This window comes from Dunckerocampus dactyliophorus, chromosome 9 (assembly GCF_027744805.1).
Source record: "Dunckerocampus dactyliophorus isolate RoL2022-P2 chromosome 9, RoL_Ddac_1.1, whole genome shotgun sequence".
NCBI classification, from domain to species: Eukaryota; Metazoa; Chordata; class Actinopteri; order Syngnathiformes; family Syngnathidae; genus Dunckerocampus; species Dunckerocampus dactyliophorus.
Window position 1 is genome coordinate 3,437,001 of NC_072827.1, and position 11,792 is coordinate 3,448,792.

The 11,792-nt window shown below is 45.8% G+C and overlaps 1 protein-coding gene across 1 annotated transcript; it reads left to right on the plus strand.

Annotated features, from left to right (window-relative positions):
- The first annotated feature begins 713 nt into the window (after window positions 1-713).
- Window positions 714-2,402, plus strand: LOC129187865 (coxsackievirus and adenovirus receptor homolog). Its single transcript, XM_054787635.1, has 2 exons — window positions 714-804; window positions 1,426-2,402. Exon 2 carries the CDS (start codon window positions 1,451-1,453, stop codon window positions 2,345-2,347), a length of 897 nt encoding a protein of 298 aa, XP_054643610.1. The 5' UTR covers window positions 714-804; window positions 1,426-1,450; the 3' UTR covers window positions 2,348-2,402.
- The last annotated feature ends 9,390 nt before the right edge of the window (window positions 2,403-11,792 follow it).

The window sequence follows — 11,792 nt, forward strand, 5'->3', positions numbered from 1 at the left end:
CAGGTGAAATGAAACGGGGTCCAGGTACCTGAAGACTGTAAACTATCCTGTCTGACTTATTTTTCAATTATGTCTGATTTGTCTTGCAGTTATTCTGTCTGACTTATTCAATACATTTGGAAACAATCAAATTTGTTGTGAGAGTCTTTGATTCCTTCTCATAACTGGAGATTAAAAAACACGCAAGGGTGGCAGGTTGTGGAGAAATTTCATCTCCAACACTATCCATGAACATGGCTCATAATGCTAGCATGCTAACGTTAACATATGCTAAAGTTAGATAGCATGTACCCGGAAGGCTAAATGTCCTGAATGAGTTGAGAATTTTGACTTTAGAAGTGTCTGAATGGGTTGAGAAATGTGGAAGTAGCTGGAACTCTTTAGCTCAAAGGCATTTTGGGAATTCGTAGCACGAATGTCTGAAAATGTTCTGTTTTAACAACCCGATAAAGACTGGCAAAACATAACCTTGGCATTGCTCTTACTAGATGTGTTACTTTTAATTGGAGCGGTTTTCGTTAAAAGGTATTTTTTGTGCAGCCTTGTAGTCTCCGCATTATTCGTATTACATGTCATCTTTTTCACCTCAAAGGCAACCGTGGCAGCTCCAAAGCTATCGTGGCGCTTTCTGATAGGACAGTTGCAGTTTTCATCATCAAATACGAAAGCTAGTCTTTGTGCTTTATGACATAAGCATCTTTTATGTCTTGTGACATAAAGTGATGCATACATAAAGTGACTGTAGACGTGTTTCATCTCAGAGAATCATCCAGCTGAGGTGTCCTCATCTTCTAGGAGGTGCAGGTGAAGTACACTTTTTATGCTAAATGCTTAAAAACAGCCAGGGGGGTGACATGGAGGCGTATTTTTCATTGGCCCTCAGTAAAATGGATTAATATGCAATTAAAAGCATTATTGGAGGCCCACATTAAGTGTTTAAACACTGCAATGCTCCCTGTGTCAGCATCAGGGAGACGTGTGCTTTTTTCCATCATAGATGAAGAGCTGCTGCGTGTGTTTATATCCAAGCAGACGCTGTAATAATTCTCATCAGATCAAAACACGTAAATGGTTCTCTCTGAAGGCGTAACGTGGCGACCATAACTCGGCTGCGGCATGGTTGCTATATTTAGCAAGTAGGGGTGCATTCAAAGTAAAAGCGTTTCTTGCATCTGCCGCGCAGGATCTCCACCTGTGATTGTGAAGCAGACACACTGGCAGCACCTGCCTTCCTGGTGCATGGGTGTCCAATGTGTGGCCCAGGGGCCATCATTGCAGAAATATAATGGATAAAATACATGTCACAATCGCCACTTCTGGCACTTTACAGAGTGAAATTGTTAGTGGTGTCTTTCTAGTTGTACACACAAGTCACACTTGGACTTGAAGACATGAAAGACAATGTAACGTGTGTTTACTTTACAGCAAGCTCCCGTCCAACGCTCCAATCATGAGGCCTGCGTTCTGCTCTTTTGTCCTGGTGCTGACCTTTTGCACTCTCAAAGCCAACTCCCAGACGTCCTATTACGCAGCTGTAGGATCAAACATCACTCTTCCCTGCAAGCATACATATCCCACTGACAATGGACACTACCAGATTACCTGGTTTGTCAAGGTGAATTCACAAGACTTCCGTATTACATTTTGGCATTGTGGTGTTTTTTACGAACCACTGAAGGGCAGGGTCCACCACATGCCTCACAGCTTTCAGACCTCACACTGCAAAGGCGACGCTTCCATAACCATCAGCAACCTGCGTCTCTCAGACACGGGGACCTACACATGCCTCTTGAGAAATTATGAAATAGGTGAGGAAAGGAAGATGAACCTGACAGTCATGGAGAAACCAATCGAGCCGGTTTGTGGTGTGGAAGGGGAGCCTGCAAAGGGTCATGGCGTGACACTCAAATGCGGATCCTCACATGACACACTCCAACTGACGTACAGCTGGACAAAGATGAGCGGAAACAAGATGTTGCCACCAAACGCCAGTGTGAATGCCACATTGGGTGACTTGTTTGTAGACAGGATCACAGAGGACAACTGTGGAAGATATCTCTGTACGGTGGAAAGTCTGGTTGCTACCCAACACTGTGACGTCCTACTTGAGTGTCCACCACCATCAGCCATGAGCGATGGAGTTCCAGTTCCAGTCGTGGCCGTGACGACCGTCGTGCTTGTGCTGGGTCTTGTCGGTGCTCTCGCCATCTGGTACTGGCGCAGAAGTGAAACAGTGGAGGAGGTGCCCATGTTGTCGATGGAGGGGGGAGACTTGGAAACACTTCCCGATAGTGTCACGTGTGAGCATCCTCACACTTCTGGCGATACTGCTGAAAATATGAAATAATGGAGCCAAATTTGTTGTTTTTGATTCATTTAGGATTTCTGTGTTGTGTATGACTACTTTTCTTCAATAAAAAATAAATGATAAAAACACAAAGCTGTCCAAAAGAGTGAGTGGAGACTCCTTTTACGGACTCCAGCTCTGACGAGTCAATCACTCAAGGGAATCGGGTAGCGACTGACTCATTAAACAGGAACAATGTGCACATTCATCTTTACAAAATGCGAGTACATTACATGGAAATGTTTCACCGCTTTAGTTCATATTTGATTCATGACTCAGAGGTCAAATGTCACATTTTTAGGTTCAAGACTGCGTGTTTGGAAGATCAAAGAGACAGAAGTGACCTTGAGGTCACACCAACACACTTGCAATTCATAAAAATAAATCAAAAATAGATCTATTTGATGGATGACCTTCAGGTCTGGGGTGTCCAAAGTGCGGTCCAAAGGCCATTTGCATCCAGCGGCTGTGTTTTATTGGCCCATGGTCATTCTACAATTATAACAAAAGTAAAAACACACAAAAAATGGAAATCGCTGCAATTTTACAAGAATAAAGTCAAAATATAAAGTAAATGTTTCTGTATTCAAACAACAAAAAGAGGTGCAATTTTACAAGAATAAACCTCGCAGCGTGGTTGGCAGTTAGCCCCTCTTTGGCAGCCGACTAACCGGAGTAAACGGGGGTGTCCATTGTGCGGCTCGGTAGCAATTTGCAGCCCGCAAAATTATTATTTATCAAGAAAACTGTGGCAAAATCAGCAATTTTACAAGAATATCGTAATATGAGAGAAAATAACCTACCTCATTTTAGTAGCATTAAGGTGAAATCAGAAAGAAAAAACTTTTCCTTTAAGCTGTAATGTTGTGACAAAACAGTAGTTTTAATTTGTGGAAAATGAGTCTGAATTGACTAGAATTATACAATAGAAGCAATGTAGACTTAAACAATGGCTGCACTCATACTTGAATTTTGCACAGACTGGTTGCGGCAAGAGCAGTAATGTTGCTCGTCGTGTGTGTCCGCGTCTTGCGCTCTAAAATGCACGCGCACACAACAGCTGTCGCCATGGCAACAAACAGACATGGCTGCAGGTGTGTTAGCCTAGAAAAAACACCAAGGTTGCTCTTTGAGGAAGGATAAGTCCACAGACTGCAATGTTTTGACACGCCACGAGGGGGCAGCACGTTCTTCCGTTGTGCTTGAGTTTAGATGAAGACAAGAAAGTGTGACTTTATCAAGAAGGACAGGGAGCTACGTTCAATCACATGTTAACTTAAAGGAACACAAGAAAATGGGCACTACTACAAAAGTCTTTTTTGTGCGTTCATTTCAAAGATTTGAGAAGTTACTGTCACGAGTGAATGTGCTGCTCTGCTGCCACCTAATGTTTGTTTTCCGTCACAGCACACTCAGCCATCAGAGGTGGAGCAAGCACACCTGCGTCCAATTAATGCTGGACTATTTAGACCAGGCAGCAACCTCACCTAGTTGCCAGAATGTCTTCTCCTGCAAGCCTGATTCCCTTGATTACCTGTTTGTTCTGTACCCCTGTCTTGATTCTGGTCTTACCTCGTGCCTACCGTGAGTAGTGGTTATTTTGCATGTTTTTTCCTGCTGTTGCAGTGGTTATTTCATACAGAGATTTTTGCTTACCTACTGTCAGTATTTTTTCCTATCTCCTTTTGATGATTGTGATTTTTTGTTTTACCCCTTTTTCCTGCTATCCACGTTGCAGTGTTTTTTGTTAGTGTTAGTTTTTCCCTTTTTCCCGTGACTTGAGCCGGTGATTTTGTGTTGTGTTTTTTCATGAACCTTGACTTTTCTGTTAGTTATACTGTTAATCAATACTTTTTGTTTAATTGAACATTTGTGGTGCTGTCTGCATTGGGATCCATCGCCAATACTCGCCACCTCGTGACCGCACGTTCTGGCCATACAAAATGGATTCCGCAGACTTGGACCATTTCCGGTCAGCACTCACGCACCAGGGACAATTAGTCGGTGAACACGACAAATCCCTGAGGAAAATCATGGAGGCAATTAACACCTTGTCCTCTCATGTCACTGCCATGGGTCAGCATTTTGCACAAGTTTTTTCACCTGAACAATGTCAGGACGCCGGGGCGTCTCCTGGTTTAGATCCGACTAACCCGCCGAGCATGCAGTATCTCGCCCACTCTTTTTTGTTAGGAGCCGAATATTCCACACCCGCCTCGTTTCTCAGGGGAATCAGGTCGGTGTGAACGATTTTTGCACCAATGCTCCTTGGTATTCGACCAACAGCCTAACACCTATGCTACAGACTCAGCTAAGGTTGCATTTGTCATGAGTTTGCTCAATGATAGAGCTGCGGCATGGGCTATGACGGCGAGTAAAGCCAAACCCGCCATTCGCTCATCTTTTGACGGCGATACTTAATACTTTTGATCACCCTGTGCGGGGTAAAGAGGCGAGTAGTCAACTTTTGGACTTAAAACAAAGGAACTGTTCCGTAGCTGATTCTTCTGTCACCTTCCGGGTGCTAGCAGCAGAAAGGCGCTACGGTGACACTGCCCTCCGCGGCATTTTTCGAAAGGCTCTCCAGACTCGCATCAAGGATGAGTTGGCAGTCAAGGATGACACTGCTACTCTAGAGGAACTAATCAACCTTGCAGTACGCCTGGATAACCGGCTACGAAAACGCGACCGAGAACACGCGAAGGAGAAAGGAGCCAACGTGACCCCGACGCCGAACTACAACCCCATCTCCTTGGGCGGAGTGGAAGGAAAGTGCCGCAGCCGACAAACCCATGCAACTGGGGGGACGACACCTAACTGCGGCGGAAAGGGCGCGATGCTTCCGCCTACAGCTGTGCCTCTACTGTGGTGCCGTGGGACATCAGATCGCCGAATGTCCGGCAAGACCTCCTCGCCGCGCTCGATCCCCCCCATAACATCGTGAAGTTGAGTAGCAGCTGGGACAACTCCGGTCACGGTACTTCCAGAGACACAATCCCAGAACCTAAAGGTGAGCAAGGTAAACACCCAGGAGAACCACCATGCCACACATCAAAGACTTCAAGTAAACGGAACTATCATGGGGGGGTGTTGTTGCGTGTCCGTTTCAGCACTCATTGACTCAGGGGCTGATGATAGCTTCTTGGACTCAGTTTGTGGAGGAATGTCATTTTGCTAAGATTAAGCTGAGTTGCCCTAAGGAAGTCCTCTCCCTTGATGGGAAACTACTGTCAATTGTGTCTTTCATAACCGAACCGTTAAGCCTACGACTCTCGGGTAACCATTGAGTGGATTCAGTTTCATATAATTCCTTCGCAGGCAGCACCTGTGGTGCTCGGACTCACCTGGCTCAAATTACATAATCCTATCAATTGGAGAACTATGAGTATCAGTGACTGGGGAAACCATTGCTATACCAATTGTCTTTGATCAGCGGTACCCGAGAGTCAGTGAAAGAGTAGATCTTAAGTGCCCACAGCATATCACGACCTAGCCCAGGTGTTCAGTAAGGATAGAGCCCAGTGCTTACCGCCTCATCGCCCTTACAATTGTGAGATTGACCTTATGGCCAACGCCCCTTTACCTAGCGCCAGGCTATTTAACATCTCATTACCTGAGCAGCAAGCTTTAAAGGACGATATCACTACTTTGTTGGCAGCAGGGCTCATCCGTCCCTCTGTCACCCCTGGGGCGGGATTTTTTTTCGTAGAGACAAAGGACAAATCCCTTCGACCTTGTATCGACTATAGGGGTCTTAATTCCATTACTGTTAGAAACAGCTATTCGCTCCTGCTTATGGACTCCGCTTTTTCCTCTCTTCATACAGCCAAAGTATTTACTAAGTTGGATCTTCAAAACGCGTATCACCTGGTTCGTATCAGGGAGGGGGGGCGAGTGGAAAACGGCTTTCAATACACCCCTAGGCCATTTTGAGTATCTCGTAATGCCATTCGGCTTTAACCAATGCACCTGCAGTTTTCCAGAACCTCATAAATGAAGTCCTCAGGGATATGCTTAACCGCTTCTGTTTTGTATACTTGGATGACATTCTCATTTTTTCTGACTCCATTCAGGAACATACACGGCACGTGCGACAAGTGTTGCAGCGACTTCTGGAGAACCTATTGTTCATTAAAGCAGACAAATGTGACTTCCATGCTTCATCAGTGTCATTTTTAGGGTATATTGTGGAGAAGGGCCAACTGAGAGCCGACCCTGCCAAAATACAGGCGGTGGTCGATTGGCCATCTCCTACATCAAGGAAGCATCTACAGAGGTTCCTAGGGTTTGCAAACTTTTACAGGCGATTTATTCTCAATTATAGTAGCAAGGCGGAACCTAAGCCGAGGCGGCATTCACCAACCTAAAATCACTATTCACTTCCGCACCTGTTCTCATGCATCCCAACCCCTCTACAGTCAAGGTGGATGCCTCAGATACAGGAGTGGGAGCGGTTCTGTCCCAGCGATCCCCAGTTGACCAGAAGCTGCACCCATGTGCGTTCTTCTCGCGTCGCCTCACAACATCTGAGGGTAATTATGACGTGGGTAATAGAGAGCTGCTGGCCATCGTTCTCACGCTGCGGGAGTGGAGACATTGGCTGGAGGGTGCTGCCCTCCCTTTCATCGTTGTCTCTGATCACAAAAATATATCCAATCTGCTAAAAGACTCAACTCACGCCAAGCCCGCTGGTCACTCTTCCTCACCAGATTTAATTTCTCAATCACTTACAGACCCGGATCCAGAAATATCAAACCGGATGCTCTATCCAGACTCTTTGACCCGGCTGAGGAGGAACCATCCGGAACCATCGTACCTGTAGCTCGAGTCCTTGGGGGGGGGGGGGGGTCTTCGTTGGGAGATCGAAGAAAAGGTCACCAAGGCAACATCTGACGGGGCCTGAGGGGTCTCAGAGAACAAGCTGTTTGTGCCACCAGAACTTCGATCGGAGGTCCTGCAATGGAGTCAAACTGCCAAGGTAGCCTGTCATCCGGGAGTACACCGCACTCAATTTTTGGAGGCCCAGAGGTTCTGGTGGCCAACAATGACTGCAGGCATAAAGGAATTTGTCTCCGCCTGCCTGCAGGCCTATTACAACCACTGCCTGTCCCCTCCCGCCTCTGGTCTCACATTTCACTGGATTTCATCAGTGGTTTACCCCCATCTCAAGGAAAGACTGTTATTCTGAATATAGTGGACAGATTTTCCAAAATGGCTCACTTTGTGGCTCTCAAACTACCATTGTTGGACGGTGCAGCTACTAGTCAAGCACGTATTCCGCATTCATGGAATTCCGACGGACTTGGTCTCGGATCGTGGACCGCAATTCGCATCAAAGGTTTGTAAAGCACTGGGGGCCTCAGTCTCACGTCAGGCTACCACCTCCAGTCGAATGGCCAGACAGAGCGGGCGAATCAGGACTTGGAGGCCTCCCTACGTTGCGTCTGACATCGGTACCCATCCGCATGGGCCTCCCACCTTCCATGGGTGGAATATGCCCATAATTCACTCCCCAGCTCGGCTACAGGTTTGTCACCATTCAAGGCCGCTTACGGTTACCAACCTCCTATGTTCCCATCACAGGAAGCAGAAGTCTCCATACCGGCAGTTCTGGTTCATTTGCGGAGAGCTCATCTCGTCTGGAGGGAGACGAGTGCAGCCCTTACCAGAACAGCAGCACGCAATCAACGGATGGCTAACCGCCACAGGATTCCTGCACCTGCATACCAGCCGGGTCAAGAGGTATGGTTCTCATCACACGACCTTCCCTTTGGCTGGAAATTGGCACCAAGTTTTGTGGGACCATTCACTGTGGACTCATCAGTCTTCTGTCAAACTCCCATCATCCATGAAAGTACACCCGGTATTCCATGTATCACATCTCAAACCAGGTCTCCAGTCCGCTGTGCCCTCCGGCTGAGCTCCTCCCCCGCCGCGTATGATCGATGGCCTGCCGGCGTATACGGTGAGAGCTATTTCAGATGCCAGAAGAAGGGGTGGGGGGGTGCAGTATTTGGTTGTCTGGGAGGGGTATGGGCCAGAAGAGCGCTCTTGGGTAGCCCGCTCCTGTATCTTGGATCCATCACTTATAAGCGATTTCCACTTGCTCCACCCCGACAAGCCAGGTAAGCCGCCAGGGGTCGCCTTATAAGAGGGGGGATAATGTCGTGAGTGTGCTGCTCTGCTGCCACCTAATGTTTGTTTTCCGTCACAGCACACTCCACCATCAGAGGTGGAGCAAGCACACCTGCGTCCAAATAATGCTGGACTATTTAGACCAGGCAGCAACCTCACCTAGTTGCCCTAATGTCTTCTCCTGCAAGCCTGATTGCCTGTTTGTTCTGTACCGCTGTCTTGATTCTGGCCTTACCTCGTGACGACCGTGAGTAGTGGTTATTTTGCATGTTTTTTCCTGCCGTTGCGGTTACTTCATACAGAGATTTTTGGTTACCTACTGTCAGTATTTTTTCCTCTCCTTTGGTGAGTTTTTTTTTTGTGTTCTACCCCTTTTTCTTGCTATCCATGTTGCAGTGTTTTTTGTTAGTGTTAGTTTTTCCCGTGACTTGAGCAGGTGATTTTGTTTTTTTTCATGGACCTTGACTTTTCTGTTATACTGTTAATAAATACTTTTTGTTTAATTGAACATTTGTGGTGCTGTCTGCATTGGGATCCATCACCAATACTTGCCGCCTCGTGACAGTTAAACATGTATTTTTTTTTTTTCTTATCACAGTGGATAAATTCTAAGACCTCTTTTCTTGGTTCCATAAATTTTAAGTTCGTTTTCGCCACTGAAAAAATACAAAAAAAGCATTTGCTAGCAAGATATGTTTGGATGGATGGCATTTCTCCATTGAGGAAAAACAATAGCTGAATTCTATGAATTAATGCATCATTGCAGTCTGCTTATGGTTGTTTCCATTCAAATAGCACTGCATTTTGTGTTTAATCATATTTATTCATGTATGACGTTTCCGGGTAAGTTTTTACGTAAGCTCTTCCGCCCTTCGTAGTTCAGTCATTGGTTCTAGTTGGAACTTTTTCAGTGACAGATATCAGACAAGCAGCAGCAACGCGGCCAGTCACATGTGAGATGACGAAATGTAGTCAGATCTTTGCGAGTAAAACATTATTCGTGACCGTGTTCTAATAAATTATTCTCGAGGTCAAGGTTGCGGGCGCAGTAATGTTCAATTCGTCCAGCAGAGGTCGACAGAGCTACGGATTAACAATTACGTCTGTTCAGTCACATAACCTGCCTGTTGCTTGGGGGATGCAATGAGGGAAAATGTTCATGTTGGCTAGCTGTTTAGCTGAAGATCACATTGCCTGCAACAAAATTTAGTCAGGACGGCATAGTAAAAGGGTGCCGTGTTATTGTACATAACACGGCATTGCTTCAGTGTGACTTTGAATAAACTCATTGTATTTTAAACCATCTGCAATGTTTTAATGGAAGCTTAGGTTAGCTTCAGTGTATATAGAGATCGTTTCACTGTGTGTGAAAGACACACAGCAGTCAGATAGAGGAATTGCACTTTCAGCAACTGTACAGCAGAGGGCGCTAAAGTCAAAGCAACTGTCTGACCCACAGACGGCTCTTTTAAAATGTGCTTCTGGTCAATTTCTGTCTGGTCAAAGACTTGTCATCGTGTATAAACCGCGCACGGAATTTTGGCGTCGTACCGGTGGGAAAAAAAAGCGCGGTTTATACACCGTGTTTTACGGTACATGTGAAAGAAAGCTCCCGTGTCAAAGATGGTGGAAAAATCTCCCTGACAGTTTTCTGTACAACAGAGAATGATAACCTGTTTTCTCTCTCCATTGAGGATGCAACTTTCCTTCATCAAAGATCTCAACCTTGATGTATACGACTTACCTGTCCAATGCAGCCTTGGTGTCAGTTGGAACATTATGCAAGACACCTTCGCCTTTCAGGTCCCCGGCCATCAAAAGCCATTCGGAGGCGTCCTGTCAAACGTGAGAGCTTTTAACGCAAGACAGAGTGGGACATGTCTTCCTGAGGACAAATGTGAAGTTTGGAGAAAAGGGCATGGATCACTGTCAGCACTACAAGAGGTCAATATCTCACGCACATTTTCAACCTTCTCCATTTCCAAAGCACACAGAACTTTGTGTCTTTACGGATGTGTCAGTCAAAGCCATATCAGCAGTGGCATAACTGAAGATTATGAATGAGCACGGACACAGTGAAGTAGGATTCGTCTTTGGCAAGTCTCAACTCGCTCCACAGCCTGACCTGACAATTACTAGATTAGATTTGTGTGACGCTGTATTAGCTGTGGAAATAGCAGATCTTGAGATCAGAGAGCTTGACATTGATTTAACAACAGTCAACTTGTATACTTACAGCAGAATTGTGTTAGGATACATACACAATGAGACAAGATGATTTTATGTCTACGTGAGCACCCGTGTGCAGCGTGCCAGACAGTCTACAAGGCCAGAGCAGTGGAATTATGTTCCCTCAGACAAGAATCCAGCAGATCATGGATCCCGGTCTATTCCAGCGTCCCAACTTACAAGGTCTGATTGGACCAACCTCTGTAACCACTCTACCAACACAAATTACTGGAGATAAGTTGGGTTCAAGGAGATTTGAGCATTTCTCAAGTTGGACCTCTGGAACTGGATAATTATTTGACGAGGTCTTCCTGCTACTCTCGTCCCAAGGTGATGCACGATGTCCGCTACGATGTCCATTGACGAAGTCCAATGTGGCACGACCTTGGCTAAAATAGCGATAACTTCTTTGCGGGTATCTTCGTTGTTGTTTTCTTTCAGGCCCTGGGTTTTCAAATTCCAACTACCTGTGTTGCGTTCCATTTCCCAACACTCTTTCCTTCAGCTCCACGTTGTACTTGATAAGAATAGATACATGTTCTTTCAGACTAGACAGTTCAGCTCTACAATCCTTAATATCGACTGCGTTCACCTCAGCTAGCTTGGAGAGGTTAGCTAGCATCATCGCTTGGTCACCTAATTGCACACTGGGGTGACTTGGGGGTGGTGGGTAGTCTTCCTTTTGGTTAACGGCGTAGAAGCATCCATTGAGTAACCATAATCAGTCACTGTAGAACACTAGGAAACCTTTAGTAGCTTAGCTGAGGCTTCGGCCTTTCCCCTCACTGCTTTCGTCTTTTAAACAGCAATTCGAGCCTTTCAAGACGATAGATTCTTCCTTTCAAAGATGTGGGCAGAATTTTTAACCTGTTTGGAGTTAAAATCAGAGGTCTAAATTGAAATTTCAGCATTTATTGCTTGAGAGCTTAAAAGGAGTTGACTGCCATCTTGCCGGAACTGGGAAGTCCTCTTTTCTGCATACATGACAGAGTGAGCATCTCAGTGCAGCAATCTGCTCCATCCTTTGTTATAAGTCCACAAAACGGCTTCATCCGTAAGTTGTCTCTTCAGTTCACAGTTA

Bases quoted from the DNA above. Each gene is read 5' to 3' on its own strand.
- LOC129187865 (XM_054787635.1), top strand. From the start codon at position 1,451: ATGAGGCCTGCGTTCTGCTCTTTTGTCCTGGTGCTGACCTTTTGCACT.